The 16,669-nt window shown below is 42.1% G+C and overlaps 1 protein-coding gene across 1 annotated transcript; it reads right to left on the minus strand.

Moving 5' to 3' along the window:
- Positions 1-7,927: 7,927 nt before the first annotated feature.
- Positions 7,928-16,305, minus strand: LOC311055933 (mitochondrial ornithine transporter 1-like). Its single transcript, XM_084072208.1, has 7 exons — positions 16,250-16,305; positions 11,078-11,156; positions 10,275-10,533; positions 9,759-9,899; positions 9,016-9,191; positions 8,467-8,625; positions 7,928-8,272 (listed from the first exon to the last, which is right to left on the minus strand). Exons 2-7 carry the CDS (start codon positions 11,130-11,132, stop codon positions 8,151-8,153), a joined length of 912 nt encoding a protein of 303 aa, XP_083928334.1. The 5' UTR covers positions 11,133-11,156; positions 16,250-16,305; the 3' UTR covers positions 7,928-8,150.
- Positions 16,306-16,669: the final 364 nt, after the last annotated feature.

Genomic DNA, 16,669 nt, shown 5'->3' on the forward strand with positions numbered 1-16,669 from the left:
ATCCGGGTTCAACACGATGCCTGAGCGACCGACACGTGTCAAAAAGTCAATCGTCCTCCACCAGTGCTGCTCCAGTTCGGTGTCGTAGTGGACAGTATCGTCCACACAGCGTTCCTTGCGCTCAAAGTCTGAGAGGACAGCATCAAAACGGCGGTTGTAGCCATCCCCCGACGACAGGAAACCCTGTGGCGCCCTCGTGTAGCGCCAGCGGCCAAAGGGTGTGATAAAGGTGGTCAGATGACGATCCGACTCACGCAGGGGCACACTGTGGTAGCCGTTCCAGGCGTCCGTGACAGTCTTCCAGGTGCCCTTTGGGATACGACGCGCGAGGTGGAATGGAGATTCAGTGGCGAAAGTCTCACGCCTGCAGAACTTGTTGAGAGGTGAGATATCCACAGTCCTGCGGGGGGAGCCGTCATGCTTCCGAGTGACCACCATGCGATGGCACCACGACACCGGTTCACCATATGGCACACGTTCAATGACACCAAGGGCCTCGTCACGGAGAAGGTCATCATGGACTCTCTGCTGCCAGTGTAGAGGTACCGCGGCTGCGGTGTGGCATGCCTTCGGTGTGGCTGCAGGGTCCATGTGTATTTCGATGGGTGGCCCTTCCATGCACGGCAATGCCCGATGTGGGCAAGTGTTGAAGGTGGATGAGGCGTATCGCTGGAGTAGCCAATCCTTCATCTGGCTGTTGTTCTCCGGTGTGCAAGAGAATGGTAGGGCCGCAGGGCGTGATGGAGGGATCGTACGCTGGGGACATGAACACTTGGAACCATGAGGGTCACTCCGGTCAGTGCAGCCGCCGCTGGTGGACCTCACAGCAGAGATGGACAGAGGGTGGCTCGGCGTGTGCGGAATGTCGGGCCCATACTCATCTTTGGGTCCCCTGCCGATGTCCCCTGATGGGAAGTTCTTAGGTAAGAGGCCGAGGTTGAGCAACGAATCGTAGGAGAGGTACATGGCCTGGACCGAGCTGCTCACATACACCATGGAACGGCAGGACGTGACTTCACTGCTGCCGGAGGTAGTAGAGAGCCTAGCGGAAAAAGCACCCTCAACAGCTATAGGGGAGTGGTTGGCGGCCGACATGTTGAGGCGGACGGGACGCAGGTCGTCACGCGAAAAACCGCAGGCGAGGAACTCCGCAAGAGACCAGAGGTCTGACTGAGCACCAGTGTCCGCAATGGCAGATATCCTCGCCACGCCGGCCGAGCCCTGACCACTCAGTCCGACTGGCCTGTCAATTGAAATAGTGATCGGAGCTCGAGGGTGGTCCCTTGTCCTCGCTCGCCTCCATTCGCCCTTTGAGAAGATGTGATGCTCGAGAATGACAGGTGTATTGGCATGGCCCCCGCGCCGCTGGCCAGGGCGGGCACTAGACTGAAGAGATGCATTCTGGGAGATCGGCTCCAACTCCATTGCGGCCTGTTGACTGCCGGCGGAAGCCCGTGGTCGCCTCCCGCGTCGGCGGGCCCTAAAACAGTCAATGCAAAGCTGGTGAGGCTTGGTGTTCCATCCGCGAGGCCCCTCTGTGAAGACATTAAAGGTGCCCCTGCACTCCGGGCATGAGGCTACCCTTGCCTTGTCTGCCGGGCCTGGGGTCAGGGTGGGGCTCAACTGTGGGCTCTTCTTCAAGCGCTGGAATGACGAGACGGCTGACAGGGTAGAGGATGGGAGAGCATCACGGGCCATCTCCTTGTTCTCGACTAGTGCAACCACGTCGTTAACTGGCACCTGTAGGATGTCAGGTGTCCCCAGTGCCTCGCGGCGTATGTCAGAGTCGTATATCCCATAGATGAGAACATCGCGGATAATATGGTCAGTATAGTCCACTGCCTCGCCACATCCACACGCCGCAACGTAGGCACATGTCTCTGCTTTCCCCCGCACCCTAGCAGTGAAGGCGCGGAAGGTCTCGTCGCGTTCCTGGCGTAACTGAAGCAGTTCGGTGCGCAGTACACATGTGGCGACTGGAATGACTGCTAGAGAACGCATGGCGGCGATGAGATTTGGCAAAGTCCCTGAAGCGACGGTGGGATCAGCTTTGAGCAGGCTGTCACCGAGTTCGGGCCCAGCGCACTGGAAGAGCTGGAAAGGGGCCTGGGCATCTCTTATGCCCGAGCCGGTGCGGAAGACGTCCCAACGACGGATGAACACGTTCCATTCCTCAATGGACACACCCACGTTGACCCTCGGCCGGTCCAGTTTCGGGCCCTGAGGGGCCGGGGCTTGGGGTGGAGCGGCCATGACAGGGGGAGCACTCGGATGGGCAAGTCCATGATTTGTCAACAGAGCAATGGCCAGAGCTTCTGACACGTCGTCCGACTTGAAAGTGCAGCCAGGGGCGGAGCATTCAACGATGACCATGGCTTCTTCATGAAGAAATACACTCCTCAATGTCAATAATCAGTTTTTAATGACAGAGATGAAGAAGCCCTGCAGTAACAAACAAGCAGATAAGGACATAAGCTAATTAAATAAAGTAACAAAAACTAAATAGTTTCATATGTAACTATAAGGAAGACAAACTTGCAAAAACACAGTGTACAGCTTCATATGTAAGTTTAAAGAAGGCAAACTTACAATAATAAAGTGAACAGCTTCTAAGCACAGTAACATAGCATGTCTGTCTTCTCATGACGCTGACATAAACAATAATGGCTGCCTACTAACTCAGCCAGACAGTCAACCCAATGTAATAGAGCCCCCTAGTGGCTGGCGGAGCACCCTGCAAAGCCCCCAGCCCCCCCCCCCAAGATTAATGAAAATCTTTAGAAAATAGCAGATCTACAAGCTCACTGTGTTGCACCGTAACCTGTTGTGAGCTTGTAGATCGTCTATTTTCCAATATCCAAAACTTAAATAGGGCTGAAGTGATACATGTATTTGTAAAATCTACTAAGTAACTAGTAACTCAAGTTTTCAAATAATTAAAAATAAGTACAATATTTGCCTCTGAGATGTAGAGTAGAAGTAAGTAAGTACTGAAAACTGCTAATACTCTAGTAAAGTAAAAGTACCTCAAAATTGTACTTAAGTACAGTACTTGAATAAATGTGCTTAGTTACTTTACACCACTGGAAATAATAAATATAGGTTGCTTTGTGTATGTACACCAGAGAGGATATAATGTATAAGAAAATTAAATAAATAACATTGGTTTTATAATGTATTGGATAAATAATAAAAGTATAGTAATAATAATAAATAATATATTTGGATGCATCCTGCTCCATATACAATACAATGCACTGCTTTTCAGTTCATCATTCAAGTTTGAGACAATAAGAAATATGCGATTAATATGTGATTAATCGCGCGATTAACTACACAAATCATGCGATTAATCGCGATTAAAAATTTTAATCGCCTGACAGCACTAATATATATTGAAAAAAAAGAACGAAAAAGAACTGAACTAGTTCATTTTTTGAACCATGAACTTTAGTTCAAAATTTTGAATTATGAACTGAACTTTGAACTAGTTCATTTTAAAATTTGTGAACTCAACTTTGAACTAGTTCATATTTTAAGTGAACTTTCCCAACACTGAATCTCTGAACTTTTAAAGGAGTACAATTCTAAAACTATGCAACATTTCAAAGATTCCTTTTCAGGCAAACATGTCCACAGTAAGATGAACATTTTAAAGTATGAATGAGGTTACTAGGCGTAAGTATGTAGTTGTAGGCCTGCCTTTAAATGTCCATTGCCGCATCGACAATACATGGGGCGCTTAAAGTTAAATATCTCCAAAACTACAAATTATTAAAAAAAAAAAAATCTCAAGCATGCATGTCCACAGTAAGGTGGAATTTTTGAACTGTGAATGTCCTGAACTCCAGAGCTCGATGAATGTTAGGGACCAAAAAAAGTGTCACTACAAAGTACTACCAATCAACTCCAAATTGCCTGAAACGTACTCCTAACAGGTTTTTGGGGGGACGATTTTGGCCTCCACACTTAGTGATTTTTTCGGATTTAACTTTCGTTTCGGTTTCGTTTCGGTAGTGACCCAATGGTGAAAAAATAAATGTACTAAGTCGAGAGCTCGATGAATGTTAGGGACCAAAAAAAGTGTCACTACAAAGTACTACCAATCAACTCTAAATTGCCTGAAACGTTCTCCTAACCAGGCCTGGAATTTCGTCATTTTAGGGGCAAGGCCACTTGGCCTTTGGTGTTGTAATTTTTTGGAGGGCACAAAGGCCAAATGCCAGGGCAGGAAGGCCATCCCGAAAAAAAAATAATATTAATGATTTTTAAGTCCCCGGAAATAATGCATTTAACTTGAAGGTTAAGGATGATTGTATTTTAATATATTATAAGAATTGTATAACTATCTGTGAAATATAACCCATTTATTTCACAAAATAATGTGTTGGCAAATGACCAATATTTAGTTATATAGGTCTCAATATGTCACATTCAGCCCTGGACTTCACTGACTGAAGTAGGGGTCACATTAATCACATTAGATTCACAGAATAATTAGGGGTCTTCAACCTTTTCAGGCCAGGGACCCCCAAACTGATGGGGTGATGGAGCAGGGACCCCCTACCTCGTAGGGTAGGGGGTAGGCTACTATATATATCATATATTTATGTATAAAATTGTGTTTTATATAAATAAACATGAAAAAATTGCCTGCTCCTACGCACAGGTTGACCCAGTAGGTGTGCAAAAGGACCTTTCTCAGGGGCGTCAATTGGGTATGGCAAGGCATGGCAGGTGCCATACCTTGGCTCCAGAAAAAAAAAGAGAAAAAAATCATGAATAGTAGCCTAATGCAGGTGTAAGACCATTGTGTTATAGGTACAATGCATAGTTTCTATGCATTTCAGGGGTTTTGGGGGGGTTGACCCCCTAAAAAATGGATAGATGTCCCTTATTTTAATCTCTGGGAGTTGGCAACCCTAACCTTGCCATACCTTAGCTTTTGCTGAACTGACACCACTGATCTTTCTCTACAAAATATGTATAAACATACCATGTTATTGTGCATTCATTACTAAGCTATTAAAATATGTCATGTTATGTTTAAAGACAAATTTACATTTTTGAAAAAAAAAGAAAAAAGTTTTTAAAGTTTTTGAAACATTTTTTTTTTAATCAAACAACAATTTCGCGGACCCCCTGTTGAAGACCTCTGAGAGATTTTATGTATTTTCCCCACAAGTTATTTTCATTCAAATGAAATGTGATTGAACTTGCACTAATAATGACTTTAGTTGATTTTCTCTCTCTTTAAAATATAGTATTTCTTAATTATTAATGATTACAGCTTGTAGATTGGCTATTTTCACGATTTTAAATTGTTTTTAAATAATGATAAAAAAGGAACATACAAGATTTCCACCCAACAGCCATAATATATAGCCAATATATGGTTCTGTATCAGTGTATTATTAGTCTGTTATCGCAGATTTCATTCTAATTGGCTACTATGCCTGCATATGAATTTCATGGCCCTGGGTAGGTCACCCTGGCTTGGCGGAGATATGCCCTGTTGCGCACAAGCTCCGCACACTGCAGCAGCAGGTGAAAGCAATTCACTAACGAGGGCTGTGTTGCGCACCAAAAACGAAACTGTCACATTCTAGATGCTGAAATAAACTTCCCAATTAGAACATCGTTGACAAACGAACAGATATAATGGATGTGGTTTGCAAAAGGATAATTTATTTCTTGTCCATCAGAGCGGTGAGGTCACTCTTTTGTATGATATTGATAGCCTAAACTTTTAATTTGTTTGCAGTTATTCTGTTTGGTTTATATTAAGACTCATAATTTGGGGATTTTGCTGTATTTTATTAGATGTATTCATCTATATTTTGCTGTTGAAAAAAACATCGGGCCACATCGGTCTGTAGGACTAGGCTACTACGGAATCCTCTCTCTCTCTCTCTCTCTCTCTCTCTCTCTCTCTCTCTGGCTAGAAATCAAACCTACCCTTGATTAGTTCAGGGTGCGTTAGATTTATCTCCTGTTTGGCCCGGTAATGGTTTTGTGTCTATTACACTGTGTTGCGGGATTCCGAGGGTTCATAGGAGGCTCAAAATCAAACCTACCTACCACTGTGCATGTTGTAGCTGCGCAGCTCAACCAAAGGGACTGGTGTCTAAAAAAAAACGTATTGACAGGAAAATCGCGCAGAGGAAAAACTGTGAAATCAGTTGCTGGGCGCAGCTGGGGCACCACGGCCACTGTGGCCGTCAAGGCATGTCATTATTCGAGGGGCACACGGCCAATGAGAGGGGCCACGACGGCCGTGGCCGCCGTGAAATTCCTGCCCTGCTCCTAACAGGTTTTCGGGGGGACGATTTTGGTCTCCACACTTAGTGTTTTTTTCGGATTTAACTTTCGTTTCGGTTTCGGTAGTGACACAATGGTGAAAAAATAAATGTACTAAGTCCAGAGCTCGATGAATGTTAGGGACCAAAAAAAGTGTCACTACAAAGTACTACCAATCAACTCTAAATTGCCTGAAACGTACTCCTAACAGGTTTTTGGGGGAGGCATGCGTTAATCAGACAGACCTTTTCTCCGACTATGTGGCATCCGCGTGCGGTTAGGGTTAGGGTGCGGGTTTGGTTCGGGTTTACTGTTTAATGTCGGAGCACTGCGCTGTCGGAGGAATGCGCTGTCGGACTAACGTATTGCACCCGATGTCCTTGCGGGATTTGAACTCAGGACCTTCAGTATGCAAGGCCTGAATCTTAATCACTGCTCCACCATGGTATATACTTTCTATGGTCTCTTGCACGCTCTTCAGTGAAAGATCAGATAAAGGTGCAGGAGTCGGGTATTGGTTGGAAACCTGTCCTGGTTAGATTTGAACCGGTAACCCTATGGTTGCAAGTCCTGTATCTAAACCACTGCACCACAGAGGTTCTGACTTGTTCTGTTAACTTAGACTGGTAAAGTTTGTACCCTTTTCCCTTTAAATATCCATTGCCATTGACAATGTATTGGGCGCTTAAAGTTAAATATTTCAAAAACTACAAATCATTTCAAAGTAAAACATCTCAAGGATGCATGTCCACAGTAAGGGGGACTTTTTGTACTGTGAATGGAGTTTCTAGGTGAAAGTGTTTTTTTGAGGTCCCAAAACCTTCCATCTGCCTCCATTATAAATCTCTGAACTTTTAAAGGAGTACAATTCTAAAACTATGCAACATTTCAAAGATTACTTTTCAGGCAAACATGGCCACAGTAAGCTGAACATTTTAAAGTATGAATGATGTTACTAGGCGTAAGTATGTAGTTGTAAGCCTGCCTTTAAATGTCCATTGCCGTATCGACAATACATGGGGCGCTTAAAGTTAAATATCTCCATAACTACAAATGATTTAAAAAAAAGTTTCTCAAGCATGCATGTCCACAGTAAGGTGGAATTTTTGAACTGTGAATGGAGTTTCTAGGTGAAAGTGTTTTTTAAGGTCCCAAAACCTTCCATCCGCCTCCATTCTAAATCTCTGAACTTTTAAAGGAGTACAATTCTAAAACTATATGCAACATTTCAAAGATTCCTTTTCAGGCAAACATGTCCACAGTAAGATGAACATTTTAAAGTATGAATGAGGTTACTAGGCGTAAGTATGTAGTTGTAAGCCTGCCTTTAAATGTCCATTGCCGCATCAACAATACTGTAATGTGTTAACATATTCATGTGTATTGTTGAGTAAGTATTACACTATCTTTACCTGTGATTTTTATTTCATATAGTGTGTCCAGCACAGCACAAATAAGATAAGATAAGATCTTTATTGATTCAGTCACCAAAGGCAGCACAGCAGTTATGTTACAGTTACAGAACAAGAAAAAGTACTGTAGGTACAGCACAGTAAAATACATCATACGCAAAGAAACACCATCAATAATGGACAAAATATACAATAAACAACACTGTATACCCTCAACAGTGCTTGCATAGTGCAGGACAAAGGAAATACACGAGAACGCACAGTAAGCATGTCAGATGTGTCCATACCGTACTGAACAATTTAAGGCTTCATGTGCTTTAATTCATAGAATTGTATAGAAGCAGCTAGTCACCAATACCTTTTGGGGCACATTAAAGAATAGTATGTAGCTTATGAGAATGTACCCTCTAAAAGTGTCTCACGCAGAAAGACTCCATGTCAACTATCAAACCTCTCCATCATCATCTTGCGACTCAGCTCCATAGCCAAGAACAGTCCTCCATTGGCTGGGAAAGCTCGTATCATGGTGGGAGTAAGGCCTGAATAAAGAGGGGCAACTCCTGTGGAATAACACAGCAGTGAAATAATTAGGAGATAACAGCAAAAATGCACTGAACTGTGGATTTAAGGGCATGCATAGAAAATGTGACAATATCAAGACAAGACATTAACTGATATTGTTTAGTATTGAGCAGCTAAGATGCAATAACATTCTATGGTCTTCTCCAGTAGCATCCATGCTCTGCGATCTTACCTTCACTCCTTATGATACCCATGAAGGTCTTGAGGAAGCCTTTTTGTTTACCAGCTAGGGAAAGCACCTGGATCCTGGACTTAACACAGTCTATCGGGTAGACCACAAGCCAAAGGCAGGCTCCCCCAAACCCACCACTTAACATGGTTGGAAGGGGTCCTGTCAAGACAAGAACAGGAGCACATGAGAACCTTTCCTTAAAAGTGATGTTACACCTGATTTATACTGATAATAACTGATCGACAAGCTCACAACGTGTCACAGCCTGATGCGTGGTGTGAGACACAATGCAGGACCAGTATAAATCAGGCTTTAGTTGCTGTTTTAGGTGTAGACATGCTCAGGCAGAAGTACTGCAGACTTATCACAAACTGCAATAAACTGTTACATTCTCAAATATTGATTTGGAAAATTCTAAGCCATATTGTTCTTCTTAGAGCTTCACCTGTTTGAAAGATGCACTTTTCTTCTTTTAAAAAGTTAATAACACAAATTGATACAAATATTTGTGGAAGCTAATAGGGATCTGAATAAAGAAATAAACAGTACCTATTCCATCCTTGTCTGTGTTCCTGTACTGGGCGAATGCAGAGCGGCTCACTTCATATCCTCCGAAGAAGAAAAAGTACCCTGGTACCTCCCTCAAAATGTTGATAGTCAGACCTCGGTAGAAACCCAGAGGGCCGTCCTTCTTCAGCACTGTCCTTACTACTGTCCACACTGTGCTGAAGTGAAAACCAGGGAATCAAAACAGAATTAGCACTAGAAAATGTGCTCCTCGGAGCACAAGTCTCCGCCAGCAACAGGATTTTTGGTAAGGAATGTATTCCAAGATTGGAACTTTTTCTGCTAATATCTCCTGACTAAATGTTAGCTTGGCTGATGGCACTGATGTCACTTCGAAACATGCAATGCAATGTTTCGAAGTGACTCACCTATTTATAGGTATGTATTTCGTCATGCGTCTCGCTAGCCAATCAAAGCATACCCTTTCAACATATTGTCACGTGTCACGTGAAGCTTGACCAATGTTAGCTTGGACACACAGCGAAAAACGGAACGAAAACATACTCTCCACCATGCCTTCGGCCTGGCGGAGACAACAACAACATTGTTTGGACTGGACATCTACATCCCATAACCAACTGAGTGACCATATATACATATACTGAATACAGGACAGACATTTTGACAAGGGACGGGAGCAAGATGGCCATCTTGCTCCCGCCATGTGTATATAATAATGTTCACTCATATGAACACTTCCAGTCTCTCATTCTGAGCTCACTGACCTCCTCTGCCCGCTTGCTATCATGCCAGATGCAGTCATTTCATGCATGGCCTGCATGCGACATTTGACCAGCTCAGTGGGGCACAATGCGAAGGAGGAGAAGATGGAGGCAAGGGACCCTGCACAGGCCTTCTGTAGATCACTGATGAAGAGGAACAACAAGAGACGGGAAACAAAATGTCACACTTAACATAACATACTGTATTGGTGTACTGTATGTGTACTGTACTGTTTACCGGTCTCAACATGTCTACTGTGATGATTACACCAGCACTATATACTGTGTGTGTGTGTGTGTGTGTGTGTGTGTGTGTGTGTGTGTGTGTGTGTGTGTGTGCGTGCGTGCGTGCGTGCGTGCGTGCGTGTGTGTGTGTTAGTGTGTGTGTGTGTGTGTGTGTGTGTGTGTGTGCGTGCGCGCGTGTGCGTGTGTGTGTTCAGTTATAGCTTACACAACATCACACAGTAAATGATAACTAATGTGTCTCATTTTTCAGAGAAGTGAGCACAATTTTCCAACCTTAGAGTGGCACCTCTATCCATCCCCGAGAGCTTGCGGACAACTTCTTGACACCAACCATAGCTTAAGAACAGTACAGTGTTCTCAGCTATGCTGGCCATGAGGGCTGGCGTGGTGCCTTGGTAGAGGCCACGTAGCCCCACCTGTCTGTAGGTCGATGCAAAGCAGTGGACGAAGTTCCGGTACATAGAAGGGAATGTCTGCATCTTCACTTTTGCAGTGTCAAAGGGTTGACCGATCAGCACACAAGCTGTGCCACCTGTGAGCAGCAGAAGTGCAGTATACAAGAGTGAACATTTCACATTGTAACTACCATAGTAGGCATTAGGCAACAATTAGGCAACAATCCCTGGGCAAGTAGACCCAATTTGGTGGTACTGTATGTGGAGAATTTGGCATGGATGTTGATGGTAGAACTGGGCCCATGAGAAAACTGGTAAGAAGCTATATTTTGTCAAATGGGATCTGTGCTCAATTTATTTATGACAACTTGCCACTTCCTGAGTTTTTAAGAAACCAAATTATGATGAAAGGTGAACGCTACTGTATTGGTTATTGAGTTATGTTCATTTTCTGTGTAGCATGTGATTTAATAACATGGAAATCTAAAGCAGTAGACCACCTCATGTGTGCCTAACTGCCTAATATTAATGTATGTAAAAGAATGTGCTTTCAGTTAAAGTCACATTATTAATACTAATTTGTCATGGCGTTTCTGAATTAACATATGAGGGGGTGGGTTGCAGAGGTCTGTGACTGTTGTTCCCAAGACCCGCATAAGGACATAAACAAAGTTATCCTACCTATTGCCCCAGCCGAGAGATCGATGATTGACTGAATGACAGGATTTGGAGCCATGATGACTCAACAGATTTGGTGAACCTGTTGATAAAGACAACAAAATATGACATTTGTTCACTGAAACCCGATTGATAACTATAGGGACAACCAATCCCCTACACTGTGACTGACAAGCAACCTTGTGATGGGGTTGGTTGTCACAATGTGTCAAAGTGAATTTGTTAGTATAAGTTCAGTCAGATAACTCACGAATAGAATGAACCAATATTTTATAATAGAATGTGAATACAAGTGTGGATATAATATTTTATCTTGGCGTTCAGGCTCTGCTAACTTTTTTCTCCTGCTCAGCACAATTAGACAACCATCATTAACCATTAAGAGCAAGAAGATAGATATACAATAACAACCCCCCATGGGGAACAAAACTAATAGCAGAGCCCACTGGTGGTGCTGGGGTGGCGGTGGTGGTAGCAAACAGCGCATAACAACAAACCAGGGACACATACGCAGAAGGAACACAGACTTAGGTGAGCTTAAATAACCCGCCCAATAGGTCAGCTGATTGCCACGTCAGCGTATGACGTATGGGTCTTGCATAACACTGTGTATATACACCCACATAGTAATGCTTATGTGTGTAACCTCTCGAGTGTATTCTGCCTGAACTAGCTTGCAAGCTGGGAATCAGTTATGAGAATGACAGTAATACCCATTTCAAGCCATGCAAGATCTTAAGCTTCCTTCTAACGTAGAATGACTATTATAAGATGCGTTGATGATGAGCAATTCACGTCAGAGTAAAAAGTGTGACAACTACTACTGTAAATTATGATGCAACATTGCTGTCCTTTTATTTTTCACCCCCCCCCCTCAAAAAAAGAGACCATAATTGTTCTTTATCTTTTATTTGTAAATACATCTTTTAAATGTAATAATAGACAAAGGTCTCACTGTAATGAATAAAAAAAGCAGAAAAACTAGAAATACTGCAACGTTGTACTGCATGCCTCCAACACCCAGTTGCTGTTTACATCCATGTCTGTCCAGTCTCATTTAGTATAGTGAAGACTTTGAAGGAAATTAACGAACGTGCTTGTAGAATAACCTACAACTTCTATTCAGTTCTTCCTTGAGTCCAAGGGGACGGTATACAATTGAGTGGAGCGACTCCCTGGCCGACTGGTAAGGTAGTGTGCACAAGAATTCTGCATTTATTAGTCCAGCTGTGATATTAGCTCTGGATACACGCAGACAGACAGACAGACAGACGCACACGCACACAAACACAATTAAGGACCCCTTAATTGGCCAGGGACCCTCAAATGCATGAAAATATTCTGCGCTATTGATACAAGATTTGTGTTAAATATTGGTAAAGTATTCACACGTTTTTGAAAATAGCCAATCTAGAAGCTCACAACACGTTGTGATGTGATACTTTGTGAGCTTTACTACCGAATGATTTTCGGCACTTCCGTTACGCAGAGTGTACGGAAGAATTTGAAAATGGTGAGTCAACAGCAATATGGTCAACAGTCATGCTCTAGAGAATATTTGTCTGGAGACAGTTTCACTTCCTCTTAGAATCTAGGCTGCAGATTCCAGGAAAACACAGTGTTTCTATTAAATTAGACATCCCTGTAACAATCCTCTCATTTCTGTTTTCATTATCTTTAATGTCAGCACCAGAAGATTAGAATGAGTAATTGGAATGAGCAGTGGTGGAAAAAGTACTCAAATTTTTACGAAAGTGAACAGTATCAATACTGCAGCGTAGAAATACTCAGTACAAGTAAAAGTCAGAAATTCAAAATTTACTTAAAAGTAGTATTGGTATCAAAATGTACTTAAAGTACCAAAAGTATAAAGTACTTAATATGCAGAATGTCCCGTTTCACAAGGTAGGCCTACGTATCATTATGTATAATGTATTAAAATATTTTGAAAATAACAGATCTACAAGCTTTTTTCAAATGGCTGAAATGCATATGCGGGTTGATTGATTGATTGATGTACTTTATTTAGTAAGACATGAGAACAGTATGACAGTACATAACAGTACATGGAAGTACAAATTCACAATACAAGGATACTAAACTGGAAAGCTCACTAAGCACTAAGCTTGTTTAAGATGAGATCCCCATGCACACAAATCATGATGAAGTGGTTAATGTATGTTTTGTAATAAAATCTAAATCTGCAAAGTAACTAGTAACTTATATTGTTCAAATAATTTAGTAAAAGTACAATATTTCCCTCATGTAAGTGGAGTAGCCTGGTTCCAAACCATAGACCCCGCCCACGCAGCTTCAGTCTGATAATCAGGCTAGTAGTGGAGTAGAAGTAATAAAAGTACTGAAAACTAGAAATACTTCAGTAAAGTAAAAAATCACACCCAGTGTGAGTAAGCGGTGCCTACTCTGTTTGATGAGTGTGTGCTGTCATTCAGTTGGTACAAATCTATTTGATGTGTGGGCGCTGGCATTCAAACTGGTATTGAGGCGGTACTAAAAGAGTATTTGTATTAGTATTATTTACTCATTTGAAGTACTGTTAAGTATTGATACGCAATGTATTTACTTGAAAGTATTTTTAATCACTTTATTAACTTTAAAGTATTTTTCACAGATTTGTACGACTTTTAAGTATTTTGACTCTTTTTATCAACGTTTAGGTATTTTTACTCTTTTTATTAACTTTTAAGTGTTTTTACTCTTTTTTTCAACTTTTAAGTATTTCTACTCATTTTGAGTACTTTTAAGTATTTTTTACTAATTTTGAGTACTCTGAAGTCTTTTTACTCAAGGTATTTGAGTATTTGAGTGCACGTGTGCAGTGCTGGCTGACGTGTGTGTGTGTGTGTGTGTGTGTGTGTGTGTGTGTGCGTGCGTGCGTGCGTGCGTGCGTGCGTGCGCGCACGTGCGCGCGCGTGCGTGTGTGTGTGTGTGTGTGTGTGTGTGTTGAAGTGGCGCATGTGTTGCTTCTTTGCCTTTCAACCACTGGGAAGGAGTGGAACATTGTCAACTAATTTGTCACCCAGGCCAGGTCACAATTGGTTGTATGCCTCTCTCCCTGCTCATAAATTGGACCAATTTATAGATCCAGCAGATAGATTCATCTGATTTGTTTCTTTTTGTCAGTATGTTTCATAGAATTTATTTTAGTTAGGAAATGTTTGGATCGGGGCGGTGCACCGGATCTGGCGCAGCGCTCAGGTCCTGGACCTGGTGAGACGAACGAGGAGCCCGGCCAGGAGACAACCCACAGAGCCTAGTCCCTCCACGTGCCAGAGCCTCCCCGAGTCCCAGCACAGGCCGGCAGAGTAGTTCCGGAGAAGCGGACTGAGTGGCCCTGTCTTTCCCTATAGGACTGACCGTGGGTACTGGTACGTAAGTCGGGGCTTGATCAACCCTGGCTAGGTCACCTGGGCGAGGGTGTATGTTGCGAGACCCGAAACATCCAGGCTACAACACTGATGATACGTCCCAGTTGCATCCATGTTTTTCTTTATTATTTCATAGTATGATGTAGTGTCATAAAATCGCCTTTAGGTGTCAGCCTACTCCATAATTCGCCTCATAGAATCATCTGTAGCCACCCTAGACCAGTGGTTCTCAACCTTTTCAGGCCACGACCCCCCAAAATAATTATATTTGAATTGGGGACCCCCACCCTGACAAGCTCTTGGAATTGTAGGAGTTGAGGCATCACATTTAGTTTGACTCGGTTCCACAGATAAATATTGTGAGCTTATAGGCGATTTAAAAAAAAAACTTATATAATTTGACATTTTTTTATAGTAGGCCTATAGTTTGTTGATTACTTTTGATGCAGTAATGCTCTTTTTTCCTTTCTTTCTTTCTTTCTTTTTTTTTACGTTTTAAAAAGGTCTTAATTGTCACTTCACTGTCATCTGGGAACCCCCCAAAAAATCATGTAGGGACCTCCCTGGGGGTCCCGACACACAGGTTGAGAACCACTGGCCTGGACTACCCTGGTTTTAATGAAGCTGCTGTACTCCCATACATGAGTTATTGTGTGGAAGTGTGGGGGAACAACTACAAAACGGCTATTAAATCAATAGTTTTACTTCAGAAAAAGGCCTTAAGAATTGTAAGCAAATCAGACTACTTTGCCCCAACAAATCCATTATTCATTGATTTTCAAACTTTAAAACTACAGGATCTAGTTGACTTGAGTACCGCAAGCATAATGTACAAGGCACACAATCATCTGCTTCCTACCTGTGTCCAGGAACTGTTTCACCCCAGAGAGAGCCAGTATGAGCTCAGAGGAACTGCCATTTTCAAACAAAATAACGCAAGAATAAATAACAAAAACAGCTGTGTATCTGTAATAGGGGTAAAATTATGGAATAGTCTAGATGACGATTTAAAAAACTGTAGCTCTATATATAAATTTAAAAAGATGAAAAAATCAAAAGTAATAAATAAATATAGAACCCTAGAGTGAAGTATATTCTAATTTGTATATACAAAATGAGGGTGTAGGTGTAGTATAAGCGTAATATGTGTATATATATATATGTATGAGTATATATACTGTATGCGTATGGGTATATATATATATATATATATATATATATATATATATATATATATATACGTGTCCTATAAAAATGACAACATCGGGTGACACAAAAAAAAAAAGAAGAAAAAAAACTTGTTGCACCTTTCATTGCTTTCTTCTCTTCCTTATTGTTTGCAAATTCAAGTGATTGTACTTTGATTATTTCTTTTTTTGTACTCGTTTCTGTCAAAACATCTTGTATGTTTTGATCTTTGTTTTGTTTTGGTTGTTTTGTGTTTGTATTACTCCAGCATGCTAGTATCTCCTTTTAGCATGATGTTTATTAACATGTGCAAAGGGTAGGCATAATAAGCTTAGTCTTCAGCCTACACCTTTTGGTCTGTGTATTACCATCATTATTATTTATTATTTATTACTACTATTATTGTAATTATTATTGATGGGGGAAAAAAAAAAGAGAGTGAAAAGAACAGTGTATGTATATGCCTTACAGACCAAATAAAATCTACTACTACTACTACTACTGTATCACAGTGATTTGGCTTCTTTGTTAACACGTAAAAATGATTTGCTTGTTACAACCACAAAAGAAATAAATGAATCAAAATCCCTTTTCATACCTGATCAACTGGACCTGCTCAGTCAAGGAACTAGCCGCTCAGCTGTCTCCTCGGAAGATATGGCTTTGCGGGCATCATGCATTACAAACACCTTTTATAGAGGAATACTGATCCGATTATATTTTGGTTTTGGTTTTGTGTGCGTGCGTGTGTGTGTGTGTGTGTGTGTGTGTGTGTGTGTGTGTGTGTGTGTGTGTGTGTGTGTGTGTGTGTATGGGGGGGGGGGGGGGGGTACATGCTCAGGGGATTATACTAAGATCCCCAGACCGTAGATCTCAAAGTGAAACCTAATGCATGCCTCCTCAAAGTGAAAGAGGATGTCTTGTGACTCATGTGTCTTTATGACATGGACATTGATAAACCCTGGCTAGGTCACCTGGGCGAGGGTGTATGTTGTATGTTGCGAGACCCGAAACATCC

This window comes from Gymnoscopelus microlampas, assembly GCF_963454915.1.
Source record: "Gymnoscopelus microlampas genome assembly, chromosome: 11".
NCBI classification, from domain to species: domain Eukaryota; kingdom Metazoa; phylum Chordata; class Actinopteri; order Myctophiformes; family Myctophidae; genus Gymnoscopelus; species Gymnoscopelus microlampas.

What these genes read in the sequence shown, in the direction of transcription:
- LOC311055933 (XM_084072208.1), bottom strand. Translation starts at nt 11,132, where the DNA reads ATGGCTCCAAATCCTGTCATTCAGTCAATCATCGATCTCTCGGCTGGG. An exon ending in TCTCTCGGCTGGGGCAATAG is followed by an intron (nt 10,534 to 11,077) that starts GTAGGATAACTT and finishes TGCTGCTCACAG; the next exon opens with GTGGCACAGCTTGTGTGCTG. An exon ending in GGGTATCATAAGGAGTGAAG is followed by an intron (nt 8,273 to 8,466) that starts GTAAGATCGCAG and finishes GTTATTCCACAG; the next exon opens with GAGTTGCCCCTCTTTATTCA.